This window comes from Artibeus jamaicensis, unplaced genomic scaffold, assembly GCF_021234435.1.
Source record: "Artibeus jamaicensis isolate MK-2021 breed Jamaican fruit bat unplaced genomic scaffold, CSHL_Jam_final scaffold_1019, whole genome shotgun sequence".
Taxonomy (NCBI): Eukaryota; Metazoa; Chordata; class Mammalia; order Chiroptera; family Phyllostomidae; genus Artibeus; species Artibeus jamaicensis.
The window spans coordinates 23,965,033-23,989,953 of record NW_026522025.1 but is presented as its reverse complement, the minus strand read 5'-3'; the positions used below and the strand labels follow the sequence as shown (position 1 = coordinate 23,989,953).

General features: G+C 39.5%; 1 protein-coding gene across 2 annotated transcripts in view; it reads right to left on the bottom strand.

Moving 5' to 3' along the window:
- Positions 1 to 24,921, bottom strand: part of AK5 (adenylate kinase 5) — a 220,613-nt gene that overhangs the window by 146,417 nt on the left and 49,275 nt on the right. For both annotated transcript variants that reach the window (XM_037148132.2, XM_053655593.1), the window contains exon 6: positions 17,977 to 18,168. In XM_037148132.2, coding sequence (XP_037004027.2) covers positions 17,977 to 18,168 — 192 coding nt within the window. The remainder of the gene's footprint in view (positions 1 to 17,976; positions 18,169 to 24,921) is intronic.

The following is a 24,921-nucleotide window of genomic DNA, read 5'->3' as shown; positions in this document are numbered from 1 at the left end:
CAGTAGATTTCATGGAGGGGGATGAAAACACTGCCACTAAATGTGACAGGTATTTGACATTCCATGAAACTAAATGAGGAAGGTGAAGTGAAGGCAGTAGATGTGTGGGGAGAAGCTTTACAAAGAGTTCAAGTAAGCTTAGTATGTACTTTTCCCTCGTGAAAATCATTTCACTTCATTGGTTTCCTGTAGATACTATATTGCTGTGCTTTATTGTTTCAGCTAAATTCGCCTACTTCTTTATTTCAGCTGGCTGACCGTTAGTTTTGATTTTCAAGTGATATAGTTTTTAATAATTTTTATTCATTTTTTAGATTATTGACAGAATAAATGTTATAGTAGAAAAATTTGTAGATAAGAAGAAAAAAAGAGAAAAACCATTCAAAATTCTACCCTCCAGACATAAAAAAACCACACAAATTTTCTACACTAACATGATAATTATACAAAAATAATCCTTATATGCTGTGGCAAAAAGAGTTTTAGTTTTTTGCTATAACATAGATTAACAGAATATTAAGAAATTTTCTCATTTCATAATTCTTTTTTCTTTTGTAGTACTTTTATTTTGGGGTTCAGGGGATTTTTTCTTCATAAAAATACTAATTTTAATTTAAATCAATCATTATAAGTGATCTGAGTTTACAAAAATAGAATGTTTCTTCCTGCTTTTTTTTTAATGGGTGCTGGAAATCTATTCAACTGGCAAGTTACATTATTGTAGGTAAAATTATAATTATGTTTGAGGTAAGAAAAACTAATTCTCTGAAGCATGATTCATTTTAAAATTGAAAGAGCCATGTACAGAAGAAATTCAAGATCTGAGAACTTTTCAAAAATAATTAAGGCAAAGTTACACTTGCAGTCAAAAGGAAAGCTTAACCCTCTGCTTTTCTTGATGTTTTCATGTTTTAGCTTCATCTGTGGATCAGACTGTAAAACCTTTGGTATAAGGCTCCATTTGTTCTGGGTCCCCCAGTGGTCTGCAGAGTGCTCTGTAGATTTGTAACAAATATGGTCCTTTCAACTCCTTGAGTGATGTGGATCAGAATAAATAATTTCACTTGTGTGCTCTACAAGTGACTTACAAAGGACTTTCACATCTTTTCTAAATTGGGTAGAAACACTAGTGCATTATTATGGAGCCTTTGAGAGGCTAAATAAATTGCCTCTGAAAAAAATTTGTCAATCAATGTCTTGCAAACATGCTCATGGTATAATTTTAAGTTAAAAAAAATTTAAAGCATAGTACACTGTGATTTCAGCAACCACACTGCCAAAAGTCATAGAAAAACACTGTATGGAAAAGACTCAGAATGTTAACAGTGATATTTCTCTGCTGCAGGCTAATGGATGATTTTTATTTTCTCCATACAATCATTTACATCCTCCCCTAGCACGCACCCACGCATGGGTACACACACACACACACACACACACACACACAACATTCCTGTAAATACTGTTTGTTTTAAAACGGAAGCATAAGATTTTTACATAGAAAGAATTAAAAACAAAAGTAAATAGGACTCCATTTTTCTCTCCTCCTGATGGAAACTTGAAAGCTGCTCATCCTTCAGGCTGCTCCGCTCGCCAATGTGGAAAAGGAAAATGATAGAAAGTAACATAGTAGGCATCTGGCAGGACAGATTCGTGGTTGACATTTCTTCTGAAAAATGTCTCCATTAAAATAAGTAGCTGTTGGCATTGTTTCCCGATTTAGTCATTTTAAAAAGTAATGAGTAGGTTTCAGAATTGGATTTCAGCTTTCCCATACTTCGAATCCATGTCCCTTAGATGCCATTGAGGATGTGATAGAGGAGAATCTATCACCCACCACATGTCATCTTCCTAAAACATATTTGCATGCTGTTCCACACAGTGAAGTGCTCAGTCTATTATTATGTAGTACATATTTTGGTGAGACTTCTTTCTGTGTGTTTTGTGGCAGGGACTATAGACTACAGTGATAATTACAGGTATCATTTATTTAACCACTCAGGTGGTCTGAGTAATCAAATTATTTCTAATCCTTAATTAATCTTGCAAGTTGGCTAACTCCATCCCCATTTTATGGAAGAGGATACACTCCAGCTTGCTGACTGAGAAACTCACCAGGATTCAAACCTTGTTCTTTGTGACTTCAGAGTCAGGCTTTGGCCCACCATACCACACTGTGTTTTGCTTAATGTCGTATTTATTACTGAGTCTCTTGCAGCATTTCCCCAGCATGGGGTTCCTTTGGATACATTAGAAATTGAGCAGGGTTTTTGAATGACATGGGCGTGAACAACTGTACGAGACTGGAAGCCCCGCCCAACATTGCCAGTGTCCACTGAGAACATCCTTAGGGAGACAGAAAGAGTAAAATCAACCAAAAGAATGAAAGCAAAATTGCAAGAAGAAAAGAGAAGAGTGAAACCAACACCAACAGTCTTTAAAATTGCTTCTAAAGGGCTTTTTGGGTGGTGACAGGTTTGGTAACACTTCTTTGAGGCTAAGCTGCATTCACTTTTCTCTGCTCATATTGTAGGAGCTGTAGCGGCCACCTTCCTGAGACTCAAAAATGCCACTGGCATGTAGACATTTCTCTCTTGTCAGAAATCCAACAGAATTAAAGAATTAGGGAGAGAAAGCAACACAGCACTTGTGGTTGCCATAGCACTAATAATACTTTGGCCAATAAAAGGGAAATGCCAATAAAATAATAACAACAATAGCCATGTCTGATTAGTGCTTTCTTTGTGCTGGGCACTGTGTTGAATGCTTTAATTACCTTTGTAAGTATTATGAGATTCAGTTTCCAGAGGTCATAACTGAGGCCCTGAGAGTTTCAGTAGTAACTTGCACTAGGTCAAGGGCTGGTTAACAGCCTAGAATCATGATTAGTTTTCCTCTCACCTCTGAGTTTTTAAATCACTGACCGTTTTTTCTCCTGTGATAAATAGTTCATTTGTCTGGCATGCTCATTTTTTTTCTAGATTCTTCTCTTTATGACTCCAAATCCGGGATGTGATTAGGGTGTTGGTTGGAATGTAGGTTTTATCCAATAAATATTTATAGAGTACCTACTATGTGCCAGGCAGTGTTCTAAGAGTTTGAAATACAGTGGAAAAGAAATTAGTCAACATACTTTCCCACATTGAGCTTTTACTTCAGTGAAATAATACATTTTTCCTGAAATGGAATTTCCTGAAATGGATTTCCTGAAATCTGCATTATTTGAAAAATTCTAATTTATGAGATTGTGGAACAAAGAAAATCAAAATCTAACAACTAAGGGGGGTGGAAATGGGAGGGAGGTGGGGAGCACTGGGGGATGGGCTGGTATGGGAGTAAAAGACAGAAAACTGTACTTGAACAACAATTAAATAAAATACTAAAAAATCAAAATCAAAATCTCATGCAAAATTTAATAGTTAAAATTTAAACCAAGAGAACTAACATTTAATAGGAAGGCAAAGCATGTTTACGGCAATGTAAAGACTAGAATTCTTAAAAGATGTTACCTTCAAGTAATTGCAAAGAAGATGTGACAAGAGGTTTTCAAGTTGAAAAGTCTTTTCTGGCTTTGTTTTTGCTCCCTCCTCTCCCATAAATATTATGTTAAGCATATATATTTACTGAAGATCATCATATAATTAATAACCCATTAATATGATGTATTCATTTAATAAACACAGATTGGCGACTTTATGGGCTGTGCTGGAAATTTATGGCAGCTGCTGGCTGGAAACAGAATACTGAAGACCAGAGTGAAATTATAAAGAAGAAAGTAGTGGAATTATAAAGACAATAAGATTATGATAGAAAGATGCTGGAATCATGAAGAAGTGGAATTATAAAATAATGTGATAACTTCCATAATAGGGATCAAAAAGGGGTGTTACAAGAGCTCACAGGTGGGGCACCTGTCCCCATCAGGTGGTTTCCCAGAGGAAGCCATCTCGAGTAGGACAGCCCAGCCATGCAAGGCAGAGCAGTGGAGTTGATGAGGGCGGCAGCCCCTAGCTGAAGAGAATGCAGTCACAGAAGACAGTTGGAGCCAACTGGTTTCCTATGCTGCTTCTCTTCTGTTCCAATTTTAAAGCAGAACTGTCATTTCCCAGAGTTTGGAGAAGAGCAGCGCCATTATGGAATTGCCCACCCATAAAATTTTAGAAAATTAATAAACTGATATTGTTAATACCAAATTTCAGTGTTTTAGGAATTCAGACTAAATGGAAATGAATAGGCGGCAATCAGAAGAAGTAAGCTGCAATTATCCAACACTGCTAACAAAGCCAAGAACATTTTACTTGGAAATTCTACTGGAATTTTGGTTAGAAGTTACTGCTGAATCCAAATTGTAAGCAATGGTATCTTTTTGGACTTCTGTTGGAACTAAGTTGTCATGAACATATGAACTCTAAAGTCTTGGTAGAAAAACAACAAACAAACATTATCAAGTATGTATCGAGTGGTGGTGATGTCTGTATTCAGATTTTTGAACAGAAGTTTCAGGATAGAAGAAAAAGCCTATGTCACATTGCACAACAATCTCAACATTTTCAGATTATATTTTCAAGTAAAAACAAAAAAAAAATCTTTTTCTTTACTAAAAAAAAATCCATTGCTTTGTTTTCTTTCCTTGATCCTGAACCTGCCAGCAGTTGTAGAAATTGTTTGAAGCAGCACTCTGGTATTTTCTGAGAAATCTGTCACGGTTGCTGACACCTTCAAACAACCTGTGAATTGGAGCAGTTAGAGGCCAGACCACAGGGGAAAGCCTGGATTTTTGACAGACTGAGTTTAATACACTACCAGAGAGCTACCTACCCAGCCCAAGTAGATGAAGTCTGAACAAGGTCTTGCTGATTCTCAGTGTACTGGAACTATTTCATTCAGTCCACTCGTTAACTTATGTGTTAATTCAACAAATATTTTAAGCACTCTTTGTATCCGGTACTGTTCTGGCTGCACAGTGTCTGCTCAGTCATTGAAGACAACGGCCACGGCCATGCCTCGACTTGCACACATCAGGCTTCTTCTCTATAAAGACCCTTCTCTACTCAGAGTTGTTTAGTTACTTAACCTAGAAAATCTGAAGGCCAGCAATCAGTGTCTTCATTAATATTTGAGTGTCCATGTTTGTTAGAAATCTTCAAACAACTGTCTAAAGATTGGTGAATGAGCATATATATGTATGTATGGGTGTGTGTGTATATATGTGTGTAACTATATCTATGTCCTCACCTGAGGATATATTTATTGATTTTTTGAGAGAGAGAGAGAAACATCGACTGGTTGCTTCCCACATGCACCCTGACAAGGGATCAAATCAGCAACCTAGGTATGTGCCCTGACTGGGGATCGAAGTCACAACCTTTTTAGTATATGGGACAATATTCCAACCGAGTCACCTGGCGAGGGTGAATGAGCATATTTTTAAAGGTTATTTTATACCGTGCTAAGTGAATTATTAAATTAGGGATGAGGGACTCAAGAAGAAATTAGAATGGTTACAACAAAATTTCTTTTATTTCCCTACTCCTTCCCTGGCTGTTTAGCCCAATGCAGTCATTTCTGTCCACCCATTCCCATTTCCAATCCTGAACTTGGTAGTGACTAGGACTCCTTACTCAGTAATTTCAAATGCCCGGTTATTTCTTTGATTGCATGGAATAATCTCCACAGATTGTCCCAGAGTGTTTTGAGTTCACCCAGTCCCGTGGGAATTACTACAGAGAAGGCTGATGCAATTTACCATATTTTAAGGACTATAAGATGCACAGGACCATAAGATGCACCTAGGTTTTAGAGGAAGAAAACAGGGGAACATTTATGAAGCAAAAAATGTGGTAAAATATTTAATAATCACTGACCCCACTCCACCACTGCCCCCCACACACAGTGAGCCAGGGAAGCTACATTTGGACTATAAGACGCACACCCATTTCCTCCCAAATTTGGAAGAAAAGTCCAACTTATAGTCTGAAAAAATACGGTACTCCCTCTTGTAGACCTCAGTCCATCCTTCTGTCATAATATGGTAGGTGCATTGAGGCCATTTATTTATCTCCTCTCCTTCCTTTTCTCCACGGGCTCCTTCAGAGTAGGGGTGTGTCTGCACACCCATCTCTCATCCCACCTGCTGGGTCAGGGGAAACTAAGTGGAGGCACCATCCTTGGTTGGGGCTGTGCCCTAGAAAGGGCCTTGCAGAGGTTGGCCGGCTGAAAGGCAGAACGATAAGTGAGGGCAGCCAGTCACAGCAGATGAGTCCACAGCACATGCTGAATCTGAAGGGTGAAGCAGGGCGGACAGCAGAGAAAGCAGAGTAATGTTGGAGTGAGACATGGAGTGTGTGACATGGGAGACAGGTTGTGCAGTTTAGGACTCTTCTGGGAAAGGACAGCAAGCTCTTGTCCTCACCTGAAGTCGGGTAATTTAGCTGAAACACCTGGCACATAAAAGGTACTAAATAATTTTAATACTACTTATCTTACAAGGTTGGGTGATTAAATGAGGTGAAGTTGGTAAAGCAGCTGGCTTAGCATTTGATGTAGTACGTGAGTTCTTAATTCCTCCTGGAATTAGAGTTCTCAGTCACCAACATCAGGATTTCACAATTCGGCATTATCAATACCTTTTCTGACTTTTTTTCTGGGAGGTGGTAACTCTTTGCTTAGATATGCATCTGGCTCAATTCCTTATTATTAACTGAGCAGGCTCTGTGAGACAGAACCTATTGCAAGTGTCGGCTTCCTCATTTTCTGCCTCTGGCATCTCTGGTATGTCCTTGAACCTCTCTAAGCCTTTCTTTCATTAAATGTTAAGGACAATGGTGAGCATTAAATGTAAAGTGAATACAGGTCCTGGAACTGAAAGTGCTTACCAAAAAGCAGCTGTTAAGCAGAGATGCTTTTTACTTTAACCATTTTTGATGGCATTACTGCCAAAGGTATAGTCCCATATCTTTTTAAACCAAATGTTCTTTTATTTAAAAAAAAACCTAATAGTGGTTATTATAGGTTGGTTTGCTCCACATTTATTCTAACTCCTTTTTCCTTTACTTCCGAGGCTGAAAAGCTAAATAATTAATTTCCCAGTTTTCCTAGAAGGCAGAGAAAAACCCATGACCCAGTTTTGACTGATGGGACCTACATGTGATTGTGACGGTGGGAGCAGGGTTTGTGGACAAACTCTTCTTTCCTAATGAAGGACAATAGACGTGGCTGCCCAGCCCTGTGCCCCAACCCCTTTGTCCTGTCGAGAATGTGGATCGGAGCAGCAGCAGCCCTCTTGTTACTATGAGGGAGCAGAGAACAGAGGGCGGAACAGAGAGATAGGAGGTGTAGGAGTTCCTGGGGACACCACTGAGTCACTGTACCAACTCTGAATCCACCATCTTCACTCATTTTATGCCAAATGTGTTTAGGTCAAATGTGTTTAAGCCAAAGATATTCAGGTCTTCTGGCTGTAGTCAAACATACCTTTAATAAATATGTCTTTTATTTTTTAAATTTATTCCTTTTTTATCATCACCTGAGGACATTTTTTCATTGCTTTTAAAGAGAGTGGAAGGAAGGGAAGAGAGAGAGAGAGTTTGATGTCACATCGATTGGTTGCCTCCTACATGACTAGGGACTGAACCTGCAACCTGGGTATGTGCCTTGATTGGGAATCGAACCCACGACCTTTGAGTTTATGGGATGACACTCCAACAAACTGAGCCACATGGGCCAGGCCGGTCTTATTTTTGATAACTGATTACTGTAGTGCTTAATGGAGCTATGTCCCCATACCTATGACATGTGGATCTGTCTGCCATGAAATTAAATGTTCCAGATGTATCTATAATTTTTTTACTTAATTCACTAATTTACTCACTTGAGTAATTTTGAAACAATTATTTCTAAAAAGAATAACTGGTGATTCCTCAGTTAACTCTTCTTTACTTAGATCTCAATGTCACTTTAAAGTTCTTTAGTTAACCACAGTCCTTAATACATTACTTTTCCTTTTCTCTTTCCTTTGAACTCTGCTGCAAATGCTATCCAAACGGGAAATCAAAATGGTTACACTGGAAAAACTTGCGTTACACACCACATCAGGTGGTTTACAAGTGCTGTTTTCCTCAGGCACTTTTTCAGCCACTCCCATGTTTACCGCCGATGCCAGTGGTTTGCAGAGCCTGTCCCCGTGGAGACGCAAACCTTGTGTCACACAGTCACTGTGCCAGTTTAGGCCCCCGTCAAATCCTGTCTAGAGGCTTCTTGCACTCAGTGTTTTATGCATGGCCACCGGCTTAATATTTCTAGTTATGTCATTCCCTTGCTCAAAGCCTGTAAGCTCACCACTGCCCACAGAAGCACCCTTCTTCCCTGGCCTAGCACTGCAGCGCCTTCTCCAGCACACCTGTGCCCCTCCTTCCTCATTATCACTACTCCATCGTAGACCCTACGTGTCTTGTTTCTGCGTATAACACCTTCCTCCCCATTCCTGGGTTCCAACTTCTACTGGTCTGTCAAGGGCCAAAGTTCCAGTAGAGCCTTTCCTCATTTTTCCAGGCGGAAGTAGCTCCCCTGCCCTTGACTCTTCCCAACCTATCATACCTCTGTGTGTGGTGCTCCCCCCTTGCTCCGCTGTATTTGAGTTATTTATGTTTCTGTCATTGACTACAGACAACACCACGAAGCCAGACCTGTCTCCACATCATCTTCATACTCCCTACAGTGCCTGACATGGTCTCTGGTACATGGAAAAGTGTGTCCTAATAAAATCACTGTTTAAAAACCTCTCAATGTAATGCACCAACAGAATTAATTTCCTCATTTATTCTTTCCTGAGAAACAGAAATGAAGAGACTACAGCCGAAGAGAGGTGCTTATCAAACAATAAATGCCTGAAGAAAGCAGTGATGAGCTTTCTCTTCAAGATCGAGAGTGCTTCAGTGTCATGTTTTAATGAAGGGACCGCACAGCAATCATGAGTGCCACCTCTGGGGGCAGGGTCCTGGGTCTGGGCTGAGGGACCAAGCTCTTATGAGACCCTGGGCAAGGTCCTCTTCCATGTGCTTCAGTTTTCTCATTTACAGAATGGACATGACGAGAATACCTGGAGATTTGGTGAGGATTAAAGCCCCACCATGGAAGTACATTGAATAGTACCACACATACTCAGAGACTGTTAGCTATTGTCTTTTAAGACACCATCTATTCCTAGTATTTTCCTCATTGGCAAGTCTCCCAGGCCTGCCATTTCCTTTTCTTCTATCTTCTTCCTTTTTTTCATTTAATTTAACTATAGTGTCATCTCTCTTTAAAGACACTGATCAATTCCAATTAGTTTGGTTTGAAGCATGAAAAAAATTTAGTCCAAGAACTTTACCAAAAATACTATTTTCTTACTCATGTTCCCCAAAGCCTCAGTTTAACATATTAAATTGACTGAGATCTAATTCTTGAAGTGTGAAATATTTGTTGACGCCACAGTCAAAATCATTGTTCTGATCACAGTGTCTCCTGGAGAGGTGGCCAGTTAAAAAGGTGTGTGCGTTCGTCCATTTTCCTGTCAGAAACTAGCGTACTAAACAAGGGTTTATCAGGAAGCTGTCAATATGACATGCATTCAGCCACCCACTACCTACTAACATTTTATTTCTTTTAAAAAATTACAAATAGAGACAAGCTATTGTGAAAGCCAGTCTCATGGAAATAGGCCAGGCCTTAAATAAGATGTTCTTAGATAGGCTTGCCAAAACAGTTCTTGGAATTTTCCTAATATGAATCTTCTAAATGTGTTTACTTGAATATTACCTGGTTTTTATCCACATCATTTAATTTATGGTTATTATGTGACGACCCTACTTTATACTGAAGATGATTAAGAAGTTGTTTCTGGGGCTTTTTGGACTTTATTCCATGGATGTGTGTAGTAATAAAACGAACAGAAATATAGTTTACATCTTTTGGGGAAAGAAATCACCTTCATTCTTTATGTTCCTCCTCATTTTCTGGTGAACACCTGTATGACACATCACAATGGGAGTAATGCAATGGCGGGAGAGCGCATATCATCGGGTCCTGACAATAGAGTTGCCATATAATCAGCATCAATTTCCTGCTTTGGAAGGAGATGCATTGGCTGAGTCGTTTGCTTTGCCCCCTGCCTGCGGAGTGTGAACACAGCTGACACTGAGCAGCTTTGGGCGTGGAAAAGTTGCGAGTCAGGGTGCTTGTCTGTTAGCAAGATGGAGACAGAAAGCCAGAATTAGCTGTGAATACGGTACCTGCTCATTCTCCCTGTTGCTGTGATGCTCTTTAGGATCCAGCATAGTCTGCCCCGGAACTGTGGGTCTAACTTTGCTATATGTGGTTTGCCGTTTTGTGAGCAAATGGCCTTATCCTTCAGTACTTTTGTTTTTCTTTCTATACAAAAGATCCGGGAATGAAATTGGTATCATAGTACTTTAGTTTTTAGAGCCCACAACAATGGCAGTTCTGAACATAATCAGATCTGCTTTTCAATTCAGTTCTGGATATATTTAAACTAGGATTACAAAGATCTGTGTTAATAGATAAGTTAAATGAGCACCACTGACTAGTGTGCAGAGATGTTATTCCCTTAAAGAAGCAACAGTACTTTCTCTAGGGCTTGGCTGCTTTGCCAGCTCTGCACGGAATAGGATTTGGTAAATGCTTGTTGCCCAGACAATGTAATTCCTTATAATCTTCTCTTATTCATATAAAAAATGGACATTTCTCACATCACTTCTGGGCTCTTCACACTGACGGTCTATCACTCTCCGGTTTCATGCCAAAAGGTACTGTCTACTTTGTATAAAAATACTTGGGGCAACTGAAAGACAATTTGGAGGGTCATACATCCAGGCTCACATATTCACCATCGTCCTCTATGTAAGTACCTTCCCTCCAAAGTGCATCCACACAGCCTTTCCTTTTTAGTAACCTTTGAAAACTCCTCCTCGGTTATTTCTTAGTTACTAAATCCACCAAGTAGGTTACATGACACCGGATGTTGAAACAGGATGTAAATAGTGATGGTACTTAGAGGAAATACAGCTTCACTGTTACACAGTACAAATTCATCACCCTGTTAATTACTGCAAAGCAGTAGCAGAATTTCCCTCCTAACTTTTGGGTTCATTTGGGTAAACTGTTATCAAGTGTGTTCATCGCCTCTCTTATGTTGAGGTGAGTTTTTGAATCTGCTGAGTGTTTATGGCGTCCAGATTTCTTTTTCACTACTCTGTGCAATGAATGATGCTGGTGGAGATGGGGATAATTAACCAATGGTTGTGCGCTGGAAGTTTAGGGATAAGGCTATTGTAGTTTAAATGTTAGTGTTCATTCTCATGAAACTTGAAGTTAATTAACAAGTATTCGGTAGTTCTGTCTAACATTCATTTTTACTATTCTTGTTTATTTTCCCTTTGGCTAAGAGTGTTTGGTGGGATGGGAATTACATCATTTTGGTGGCAAATTTGAGTACATAATGGGGATATTCCCAAATCTGAAGAAGGTGCTATGGGGCAAAGTGAGCAAACGTAGTGTCAGTGGGTGATCTGGAGCTCAGGGACATGTTGGGTGAATCCACGATCCTGTGGCTTTGAGAGGATGGTTCTCTGTGCCAGGGGATGAAGTGCTCCCTAATACACAGCAAAATGAGAAAAACCAGGGCAAATGCTGGGAGTTTTTCTTCAAGCCAAACTGGATCATTTAGAGACTTCATTTAGAATCATGTCATTCCTAATTTCTCTTTTGTTAAAAATATCCCTTTAATCGATGGCAATCATTTTTTCTAATGCCCTCACTTAGTAAAATAAAAAAAAGCCAACTTGGGAAATGCGAATTAAAACAATAACGAGATACCAGTCCACACTTATCAGAATGGCCCAGATCCTGAATGCTGAGACCACCACATGCCGCTGAGGGTCCGGAGCAAGAGCAGCTCTCCTCCGGTGCTGGTGGGAATCCCAAACGGCGCAGCCACTTCGGAAGTCAGTTTGGTGGCTTCTTACAAAACTAAGCATGCACTTACCATGCCATCCAGCAATCATGCTCCTTGCTATTTATAAGTTTTCACTTGCAAATGAGGTGAAAACTTATGTGCACACAAAAACCTGCACACGGCTATTGATAGTGACTTTATTTGTAATTGCCAGAACTTGGAAGCAACTGAGATGTCCTTCAGTAGGTGAATAGATAAACAGACTGTGATATATCCGGACAATAAAATATTATTCACCACTAAAAAGATGAGCTATCAAGTGATGAAGTGACATGGAGGAACTTAGGTGTATATTGCTAAATGAAAGAAGCCAGTCTGAAAAGGAAACATATTGTAAGGGTCTGGCTGTATGAGATTCTGGGAAAGGTAAGACTATGGAGATAGTGAAAAGATCAGTGGTTGCCAGGGGTCAGGATGGGAGTTCGGGGGGAGATGGGAGGGAGAAATAGGTGGAGCACAGAGAATTTTTAGGTCCGTGAAAATTGTCTGATACTATAATGATGGACACATGTTACTATACATTCCTCCAAACGCACAGAAAGCACAGCACCATAAGTGAACCTAAACCGCAAGGCAAACTGTGGATCTGGGGGTAATCATAATGTTAATGCAGGTTCATCAGTTGTAACAAATACTCCACTCTGGTGAGAGATGTTTGTGTTGGGGGAGGCTGTGAAAATGTGGAGGTGGGGAGGACATGGCAGTCTCTGTGCCTTTTTTTAGGTTTTACTGTGAACCTAAAACTGTTCTAAAAACTAAAGTCTTTAAGAGAAAGAGTCAACTTCATCTCAGGCTCATCAAGTTTTTTTCTTGCTTTATTAAGCATTAGGGAATCATTGGTCTATGTGGCCTTGCTATATGACAAGACAGGTTTATACTTAGTTCCTCTTCCACTGTCCCAGAAAAACTGGTGTTGGTGAACACATAATCCTGATTTTAACATCTTTTGGCCTCTGCCTTTCCTGGCTGAAGAGATCCAGTCAGCTAATCTGGGTGTTAATTCATAGGCTTCTTCATACATCCTATGACTGCAGCTTACTTCTCATTTCAAGGTATGTTTCTCTTGTAAAAAGTCCAGAAGAAATGACCATTTGCTTTTCTCACAGCCTAAAGGTCACTGTGGCTTTCACTGATTATCATGCATAATAAGTGGTATTTGTTCAGTGTACACAACTGAGCAACCGTTTCCCTCACAAGTTACATGTTTTGCCAACTGAATAAAATACCCAAATTGCACAAGGCACTTCGGAAAATGACAACACAAACATTACACCTTACCCTATTATTTTTCAGGCATTTAAAAATACTCTTAGAAAATAAAACCACAAGGCATTTTTTAAAAAATTCATGAAACTTACAAAGACTTGGCCTATCTTAGCTATTGCTATTTTTTGATATTTTACTTATTTTTAGAGAAAGGGGAAGGGAGGGAAAAAGAGAAGGAGAGAAACATCAATGTGTTGTTGCCTCTCATATGGCTCCCACTGGGGACCTGGCCTGCAACCCAGGCATGTGCCCTGACTGGGAATCAAACTAGCAACCCTTTGGTTGCAGCTCATGCTCAATCCACTGAGCTACACCAGCCTAATAGCTATTGCTATTTTTTAAAAAAGGGGTTCCAACTTGGTGAAGATGATTAAAATGAAGACAAGTTATTTTTACAGCTTCAAAAATAAAGATAAAGAAGTCATTAAAATAATATTATTGAGGCTTTGATAGATTTATGAAAGGGAGTTACTGTTCATGAGTTAACACAGTTTCATCAAGTCCAAGTGCTCCAAAATGTCATAACACACTATTCAGCGAGACTAAATAAGCAGCTTTTCTGGTCCTGGTCATACTCAAACTTCAAAGAAAAACTTCTAACAAATTTTGGGAACTCATAGCATCCGAATACTTGACTAGCAAGATAATGCTGTAAAAGACATGAGGAGCAATTGCATCCACCCTTATGACAATTTGAAAAACAATGTATAAGCTTGTCTGAAAAGAATCTGCAAAGTCCCTATAACATACTAGCCAGTCATTTCCTACATTTAATTCACACCTGCACAGATGGCTGTGAATAGAAAATTACAATAAAAGAATGGAAATAAAGAGACACACATGACAGGAGCCATGTCAATAAGGTGCAGTATTCAGGTGACGGCACGCTTCCCCTGGCTATTTTGATTAGGTTTCCTGGTAAGTCACACTGGATTTATTCTTTCGTCAGACTGCCAGCAGATACCGCAAATGATGAGGTGAAAAAGAAAAAAGAGCGGGCTGATATCCGTGATGGCTCAACCACATTATTCAGACAGCCGTCATACAGCTCGATTACATGGATGCCACAGAAGTTAAAGTAAACCCTGACACAATGTTATAACTAATTAACAAACACTTTCAGAGAAAAAAATGAATTTTACACAAAGTTTTTTTTTTAAATCCCCACCCAAGGATATGCTTACTGATTTTAGAGGGAAGGAAGGGGTAGAGGGGTGGACAGAGGAACATCTGTGTGGGAGAAAAACATCGATTGGTTGCTTTTTGTATGTGCCCCACTGGAGACCAACACTGCAGCCCAGGCCCGTGCCCTTACCAGGAGTCAAATTCGTGACATTTCCGTCTAGGAGACAACCAAGAGAGAGTTACACAGGCCAGGGCTGGCATGAAGTTTTAAAAAAACCTAAATTCTTCATTTTGGATTCCTTCAATAATCTATCCATTGAAGAAGAGGCAACATGGTGCCTTCAAACAGCACAGAATTGTTAGCGTAAGTATAGGTTCCAAAGGACAGGCATTAGGTGGGGAGAAAGAGAGAGGAGGAAATTTAAAAAATTATAAAATAACAACTGTCATTTAAATTGCCCTCACAATGTTCCAGGCACCGTTCTAAGTCTGTGTCATCCATTTACTCCTCACAAATTACACTGAGGTGGGATTGACTATTCTATTCACTTTACAGGTCAGCCATCTAAGTCACAGAAAAGATAAGTGGCCTGTAGAAGGTCACCCGGGTGACAGGTGGAGCTGCTGGATTCTGAGCCAGGCAATGTGGCTGGCCCGTTGCATTTGAAACAGGGCCCCTGCAGTGCCCTGGCCTGCTATGTCGCAGGCATTTTCTCATTTCACCCCTACAACATTACATGGTAGGTGACATCATCTCCAATTCGGAGATGAAGACCAAGTCCTAGAGCCTCATTAATTTATTAAATGGCAGTGGAGCTGAAATTCCAAGTGACAGATTTCAGATTCCAAAGCCCTAGAGAAGAGGAGCATCATGATGAAGTTTCTCACCTGAACTGAAGAGAGATGTGCCTTCTGTGGTCCTGAAGATCTGGAGCCAAAATAAATACTTATGCCCACCTGCAGGCGGGGAGAAGGCCTGTTCTATTCATTATGGGGAATTCCTTTGCAAGAGTCATCATGTTTAATATCACTTTTCCAGTACCAGTGGTCCCCAACCTTTTCGGCACCAGGGACAGTTTTCGTGGAAAACAATTTTTCTACAGGCCAGAGAGGAGGGGATTATTTCGGGATGATTCAAGTGCATTACATTCAAGCTCACCTCCTGCTGTGTGGCCTGGTTCCGAATAGGCCGGGACCAGTACGGGTCCATGGCCCAGAGGTTGAGGACCCCTGTAGACTGTAAATTCTGTTCATTTAGTGTGAACGTACTATGTGCCAGACAGGTACTGTTCTAGGTGCTTGAAATACGCAAGTGATAAAATAAAGATTCCTACTTTTTGCTTATTTAACTCCGCAAACCTAGCACCTAGCAGAAAGTCTCAATAAATATTTAATGAATGAATAAATAAGTTAGGAGAAGCAGGTAGAAGCAAATGAACAAAAAACTAGAACAGAAAGGGAGTATCTTGTGTTTGATCTATTTACCCAAGATTCTCTTAAAATCTTAATATGCTTGTGATTAATAAAGATAATTATTTTGTTATTTTGCTCATCTTTAAAAGCAGAAATGCTACCACACATATTTAATTCCAAAAGTGAAGTACGATCCACATTCTGAAGGAGGATGTGTTGTTCGGGAGGCAGCCCTTCCTTGCTCTTTTGTCAGACTGAATTTCAAATTCTGTTCTCCAGAGCTTAGCCTGGGTCTGTACTCACCAGTTTTCATGTGATTTTCCAGGGCAAGCATTCTGCCAGTAAATAGAAGTGTTTGTCTTAAAGCCCATTTGGTGTTAGCAATGAGGGTACCGGCTGGCATCCGCATTGTTACTGACTCCCTCAGTTAGAGGCAATGGCATTTCACCTCCATGCAAAATATTAGTAAATTAACAATCCCCACTCTGCATTCATTGGGGAAATCTTCTGTGCTTGTGATGACAAATACGACAAGCAGGGAGTTATCAGAGGCGCTCCGGTAATACCTTTAAACCTTGCAAGCATCAATTAAAACTCTGGCTCTGCACCTTGCCTTTGAGGTTTGGACTGTGGGGTCAATTTTTTTTTTCATGCAGAAGTCAGCATTGGTAATTCGCAAGAGAAACAAGCAGTAACCCCAGCAAAAAATAGCTACAGAAATACCCACCCTGATTTTCTGAAATCTTTCCTATTACTACTCAGTGTCTCTTTTAGAACATAAAATAAACTCTGGTATTATGAATTATTTTCAGATCAGATTTACAATTCTCTGACATGACAACTTTTGACTTAAGGAGCAAATCTTAATAAATATTTTTTTATAGTGTAAAAAGACTGCAAAGAGACCACTGTCCAAATGTTGTGACTGTCACAGATTTAAGGGTACTTTAATCTAACAAAGATATTTTTGACCCAGTAATTGTTGGGTCATAGGAGCTCTGTGGGGAGGCTTCAGTAGATTCACCTGAAGTTCGTGAAAAACACTTGACCTACATTTTATCGGGATGGGCATGGCACTGCAGTCAGAGTCTCTATGGGCCTGCAACCCCATTAGACGAGGAAGGACCAAGGGCTGAGGCGAGGGTTCTGAGGTTTGCCACCAGCCAGCCGCCGTGGAGTTACCCCAAGTTTAGTGTCTTCCTCTGTAAAATGCCTTCTTCAGCCCTGGCTGGCATAGTTCAGTGGATTGAGTGCGGGCCTGCGAACCACACGATCGCAGTTCAATTCCCAGTCAAGGGCACATGCCTGGGTTGCAGGCCAGTTCCTGGCAGGGGACACACTAAAGGCAACCATACATTGATGTTTCTCTCCTTCTCTCCTTCCCTTCCTCTCTAAAGATAAATAAATAAAATCTTTATAAAAAAATGCCTTCTTCAGATGACCTATAATCCTCTTATCTCTACTGTGTTTTCAAATTTGAATTTATGTTATAGATATAATAAATTTACCTGAATCTTCATCTTTAACGTTCTACATGATAGTAATTATATTCAGTAATTCAGTGTCAGCCTTCATTGACACTTGGAGGGTTATTAGCCATAAAACGAGCTAAACATTTATGAAAATATTAATATTTGCATCAATGGAGCAGAAAGATCAATACCTTTCATTTTGAGATAGTATCACTTTTTCATGGACAAGTCAAACCCTTAGAGACATTATGCCTACAGAATCTCATTCTTTCTATGGTACATTATGATAAAGCCTAGCTTACAATATAAGTCTGATATAATACTATGTATTTTTAAATCCATCAATTTTATTAGGTTCCAAAGACAGAAGAGTTGAGAATCTGGGTATTGCTTAAAATAGTTCAAATAATTATTTCAAAAAATCCTTTTTTTATTTGGGGGCTATGGAATTCTAGCTAAGGTTAAAAGTTACCATTTTTTTTGTAAAATCAATCAAAATAATGTGAAAGTGTTTTTATCATTATGGCTTAATAAAGGCAAGTCAGGTCAAAATTATCAATTTTTTTTTCATTGAATCTGAACCCAAGAAAAGCCACTTTTTTAATGTAAAGATTTCTAAATCACAAGGTCTAGAGAAATCTGAAAGATCATTCTTGTACTAGGCATGCAAAACTATAGCTGACTTACTGTCATGATGAGCCCCTTTTCCTGGAAGTATTTGACCAACGGAGCAGCATTCTGCTTGAAGTTCATCAGTCTCCTTTGGGTAGCTTTCAGATTGTCATCAGGCCGCCCCTGTTGCTCTGCACGCCTCAGTAATCTCTCTTTGAGCCTCTGATTGGCACAAGCCAGGAATACCACCAAGTCGGGAGTACAGATCTGTGGAGAGCATTAAACAAGTAGACAGGCATTGAACATACAAACCAATGCAATGTGCAGGCAAAGGCATTCATCTCTTTGGTTCTGTTGTGGCTGCCGTATTTTGGGCCCTCTGTTTTGTGCCAACACATTTCCAGGGCAATCACTCGACACAAAGTCAGCAGGAGCCACTGCCGTTATAGTCCCTGTAAATGGCACAGCCATATGCAGTGACCCTACTTATTGCAGAACTGTGCTTTTTGTCATGCTCAAATATGGGTCCTAGTTGAATTAAAAACAACACAGGCCAAACTTTGCCAAAAGTGTATGTGACCTGATTTTAGAAGGGCGATGGCCACGGGGGCCACAGATGTTGTCTACAATTAACAAGTACTGCTGCTATTATTAGTACTCGCTGCCCTTTCGAGAGCATGTACTGTATGCCAGGCCCAATGCCAAGCTGTTTCCTATTATATTACTAAACTTTACAGCAATTTGCAAAGTAAATATTATCTCCATTTTACAGATGAGTAAACTGAGGCTCTGACAAAGTAAGTACTTGTCTGAGGTCACGTGGTCAGTAATGTCAAAGTGGATATTTGAATTTAAATCTCTCTGGCCTAAGGCCTATGTTCCTTCCACTATTTACAAAACACCCAATGGCTTAACTTTGCTAAAGCTCAGTGTCCTGTGTCCTCATCTGTCAACAGAGATACACAAACATACCTCCCTGAGGATTAATAAGATGTCGTATGTAAAACACAGAGCACAAACTTGACCCATGAGCTCAGTAAATTTTAGTCATGTTTATTGTTGCTTTTCATGACTCTATGCTGTCCTGGTTCTCCTTTAACTTTTTGGTTTTTATTTTGTTTTGGTTTTTTCTTCACTTACATTTTTTGCTTCTCAAACACACAAGGGGGGGTTGTACCCCAGGCTTAGATGACTTTTTCCCCCTCTTCAGATTCTAATTTTCTTCTTATTCTCTCAGTTCTCTTCTGTTCTTCTGGTTCCAGCCACTAACTTTTGCTATTGGATTTTAAATCTACATTTCAGTGCCGACTCTCAACAGTACGTAAGTCCTATACTGTCCAATATGCATACGGCAGCTCTAACTATCAGTCTTAGTGTTACTTACGACTCAGCAAGGCCAATACCAATGTCAGCACATTTGTACCCAAATGAAATTTCCATCTTTGTTTGTTTCTACATGTATTCATTTTTATGGTAGCAACACTACTTTCCTAAATCTTTCAGCCAGAAGCCACAGTGACAGTGTCACTTCTGACCCTCACTAAAACTTCAGCCTCTCCGAGCTCTTTCCACTGCTGAGTGTGGATTCTGCCTTTGAGGCGCCATTCAGGCCCCACTTTGCCCAGCTCCGGCTCCCACCGTGTAATGCAGGCTCATACCAGCATGAGTGACTAGGAGCGTGAATTTGAACCTAGGATCTGCCATCTATTGTTGTCTGTCCTTGGGCAAGTGATTCGATTTCTCTGAACTTCTGTTTTCTCACTGCAAAATAACGGGAAGCCCACCACAGCACCTCAGTAGCTTATTATTTCCCAGTTTTTAAAAAAACTTCTAAGTAGCTTTTCAGAAATCTTAATGATTTAGAATATCACTCTGTAATTTTTGCGTAATATGATATAGTGATATAGATATTATCAGAAGTTAAAACTTTTATGAAATATATTACAAAGTTAATATTTAATAAGATCTTTGGTAATATTCAGCTTTTCCCAGTATAAAACATGAATCCTTTTAAGTTTTCTTTAAGTAAATACACAATGAAACACTTTTTTGAATCCTCCCCCAAGGATATTTTTTCATTGCTTTCTCTTAGAGCAAGAGGGAGGAAGGGAGAAAAAAGAGAGGCGGGGGGAGAGAAACATCAATATGAGAGAGAAACACTGATTACCTGCTTTCTGTATGTGCCTCAACCAGGGACTGAACCTGAAGCCTAGGTGTGTGACCAGGAACTGAACCTGCAACTTTCAGGTTACAGGACAATGCTCCCACCAACTGAGCCACACTGGTCAGTTCATGGAACACAGTTTTCAACAAATAAATGAAAATGACATTATGTTGTGTTTGGTTTGGTCATACTGTATACTGAAATATGGTACTGAATGCAGATAAAAACTTCTTGCAATTTGCATTTAAACAGACTGCAGTGTAAATGCTTCTGTCTGTATACGTCTATATGCTTCTGTGTTATAACACAGTGAGGTCATAGATAGACATACATATGAAATTCTCACTATAGTTTGCCTTTTACTATTGATTTTTGAAATATAGAAACAACTTGAAATTTAAGATTTTGTATACTTTGAATAAAACTGCATTTTGTTTATTGTTTAAATTAATAGGAAGCATTTTAGGTTTACAGAAAACTTGAGTGGAATATCTAAAACTTTTGATCAATAAATGCACCTTCAGGTCTGATAAAGATGACTTTGAAGTGAATTTGCAAAGTTATTTAATTTTATCATTGTGATTAACTTGCTGTGTCTCCTTGGCGTAAGTTAAACAATCATAGGTAGGAATAAAAAAAACAAAATGCAGAACAGACCTCACTGACAGCAAGAGGTAACCCGCTGGCACTCTCCAGAGTGACTATAGTCACCAGCATGCTCATCTGTGTCCTCGTGACCACACATGTGTCCACTCGTGGGGCCTCCCGTTTTTCCAACAGTGTGCCATTTTAAAGGAAGGAGTATTTAAATTGTTTGCTTTTCCCCAAAATGCAAAATAGCAGCAGACATTATTCTCTCCCTGAAGATGTAAACCCCGTATACAATTTTCATGAAATTCACTTGTGAAATGTTGAGAACTTTCAACAGAGTGGATCCTTCTTAGCCTATGTTCTTGGAATATATTTGCTGACTGAATGATTGAAAGGTTAAATAAATAAATAAGAAAGAAACTGAGACATATTGCTTTTGTCTACATGGAAGTAAATATCCCCATTACTGATATTGTTCCTCCCATTGACTCAACTAAATCAATCTTTTTTCCTGTCATTATATAGTCAAATCAATCTTCCTCTATCCATTTTCTTAAAGCCTCTACCTGAGTGATTGCTCTGTTAAAAAGGACCTGTGATTACTTTTGATAAGCAAAGACATATTCACTGTGTCAGCCTACAAAGTGAGCTTATTGCAATACTACTGTTCTTAACTGTCAGTATTCTTTATGAATACTGACCTATTCTTCACCAAGATGTGTTAGGAGGCCTAGACTCCGTAATTCAGTTCACACTGTCAGACACCAGAGAGAAAAGTACTAACAAAAAGAGACAGATGATCACAGCTGGAACAAGAACTGGAATCAAGAAACTAAGAAACAAACAAAAAAACCCTTTCAGGTTATCTAATCCAAATGAATACCAAACCTGTAATCTCCACAATCTCTTCACAAGTGATTTTTAAGTTTGAATATTTAAACTTCAGTTTCTTGTGAGCATATCTTGTGATGGCTACTTGGCTTATTAGGAAGGAGTCCCTTTCATTACTGGGTGACACTACTGTGGAATTTTTTTCTAGTACTCTAAAAGCTCTAGAAACTACTACTGCTTCTCCCACTCCAGCTTTTGGTTAGAATCCTAAAGGGCTACATCATCTACATATATGTGAACTAGCCATCCTAGGACTGAATCTCATTTAGAATCATCCCAAATCTTCTGCATATTATGGTGATTAAATGTGTTTAACAACCAATTAGGCATAGCTGAAAAGAAAATTAGTGAAATAAAAGGTCAGAAGAAAATATCCCAAATGAAGCAAGGGGGAGGAAGGCGCTGGAAAGGTACAGAACAGGGCAAAAGAGACATATGAGTCAATGGTTTAAAAGTTGTAGGAGAAGAAATAGCAAGAAAATGAAGACTCGGTATTTGAAAATATAGTAGCTAAGATTTTTTCAAACTCAAGAAGCAATATAAAGACCAAGAAGAAAAAACAGAAAATTCAGATCTAAGCATGTCATTGTAAAACTGCTGAAAGTCTAGACAAGCCAAAAAGAAAAAAAAACCTTTAAAGCAGCCAGAAAAAAAAGAAATGAAAGATTACCTTCAGAGGAACAACAATAAGACATATAGCCAGCTTTTCAAAAGAAACAATACCAGCCAGAAAATAATGAAAGGATGTGTTTAAAGTATCAGTACAAAATACCTGCCAACTGAGGTTTCTATATCCAGTAAAAACATCTTTCAAAATGAAAGTAAATACAGACATTTCAAACAAAAACTGAGAGAATTGTGGTCAGGAATTCTATACTAATGAAAATTAAATACTTTTTATGTAGAAGAAAAATAATCCAAAATAGAACGTTGACTCAGAGGAACAAATGAAGGGAAATGAAGTGGTAAATATGTTGGTAAACCTAAATGAATACTGACCATATAAAAAATACTAAAATATTTTGTGGTATTTAAAAAGAGATCAGTCATGAGGCAGGAAAAGAAAGTTCAACTGTTGTAAGGTCTTGTTCAGAATGTGGTAAAAAATGTTAATTTACACGAGACACTAATAAGTTAGTGATGCATGTTATAATACCTAGAAGTGGGTCAGCAGACTTTTTCTGTAAACGGCCAGATAGCAAAGATGTTAGGCTTTGCAGCCACGGATAAGAAAGCAGGGAGAAAGCAGAGAAGGGCAAGCCAGTGCAGAGGTGCAGGATTGACTTGGACACTGAAGACAGGATACTGGGACTCCATGTTGCTGGGCCTTTGGAGGGGACATGGGTGAGCATCTTTCAGTCATTAGATCCTGCCCACCATGGCTCAGTAGTTGCCCCTTCACATGTTACCTCTGTCACACTTCCTCACTGTACATGTGAGTCCCAGGGCTCTGCCAAACGTACACAGGGAGTTGCTACACATTTCAGTTGCATGGCGATTTTCAACTGGTGTGCCCCAAGAATTTTTAAAATATGCAATACCCGACCATTAATTAGAGGTACTGATGACCTCTTTTCACTTAGATCATCATATTAAAATAATGGCAACAGCCAACACAACAATAGCCGTCTAGTGTGAATGAATCAAAATTATACCTTTTTTTGGTCTGAACAGTAATTAGTTTATGTGTACCATGAGGTGAAAAAGGTTGAAAATCACTGCACAGGCACAAGCTGGTCCCAGCAGCAAAGCCAAGTGAAAGGTGGGCTGATAGAATATGAAGTGGAGCATCAGAGGTGTTTGAATTACGTATTTTATTACTGACTCCTGCATGTTGTGCTACTGAGGTCCCAGGTTCTTCATTATTTCTGTTGCCTGGGGCTCCGTTCCACCTCAGCATGGCTAGCTGAAGGGCGTGAGTCTTCCTCTTGGCCCATGTTGAGCCAAGGGTCTATTATACCTTCCAGGGTTGTTTTTTGCTGGGGATGAAGGTCATTATTTTTTTTAAGTTTTTGACATTCTAGAGACATAAAGTATGCTACAAGGAAGTACCCTCTCAGGATCTGTTGCTTCAGCTCCCTGAAGTTCCTGAAGTTCCCCCCAAGACCCAGCAGAGTGCCTGTCACCATCCTAGAGAGAACTGCCCCCAGGCTCCACGCATCAACCTTGGGGCCTGCACATATCTGATGCTGCAAGATCTCTGGGGCGGCACAGGAGAGGGTGCCACAGAATGTGCTCAGTTTATGGTGAGTAAATTCATTACTGAGACTGAATTTAGTCTGCAAGGTTGACACTCAGCTCACCATCAATAAGTATGTTTTCTGGCTTCAGGTCCCTGTGGACTATGCCCTTTCGGTGGCAATTCTGCTGATATTGGCTGCTGGAACACGGCTCAGGGGGTCATGGGGCCATGGTCCTTGAGATAACCAAATAAGTGCCCTCTGCTGGCATGCTCCATACAGAGAAACACTTTTTCCTGGGTGGCAATCACCTCAAATAACTTTGTGATATTTGGGTGATTTAAGCCCTTAAGACAATGGACCTCTTAAAAAACTCTAGAGGAGCACCATTATTCTTGACTGTTACAGCCACCTCTGTCCCGGTTAGCATATACTGGGCTGACCTCATCTTGGCAAAGGATCCCTTACTAGTGCTGTTCAGGAGCTCGTAATCACCATTATGGTGTTCCTTGTTGGCAGAGAAAGCTGCAAAGTCATTACACATAGTGACTCAAAAATAAGAACCAAAAAATTGAAAGAAAAAAAACAAAATAATGTAAAAAATAAGAAACAAGAAAAATAAAAAAGATAATTACAAAGGAAGTTGAGGAAAAAAGTAAAAATATATGAGAAAAACAAAAAAGGAAAAAAACAAAGGTAACTAGTCCAACTCCAACAGGTCACCACAAATCAGCTTCCTGGGCTATAAAGGACAAATCCTGAGGCCAACCAGGGCCTTGCATAGGAGTTATCTGTAATTCTATCAGTGATGCCTTAAGAGATCAGAGCAAAAAATAGACCAATCACGGCTGGGGATAAATCACAGCGGTTTTTCCCACTTTCTGGTCCCAAGCCCCCTTTACTATGGGGAAAAAAAGCAACCCAAAAGAGCTTTTCTTTTAATTTATTTGCGATATTAAAGATTGATATTTACTTTATGAGAAATGAAAATCTGTAATGCCAAAAGTTTAAATTAAAAAAGAAAAGTTGGACTTATTCTCATGTGCCAGGTGTCAGTTGTAATATCAGATGCTTAGAGAGGGCCTCCCTGATCCACCCATTCCTGCCTACCTCACCCAGCTGGCTAACATCTGTCGTATTCTGCACTGAGTGCAGAGCGTCTGATTCTTGTTTATGGTCTGACTTTTCCACAAA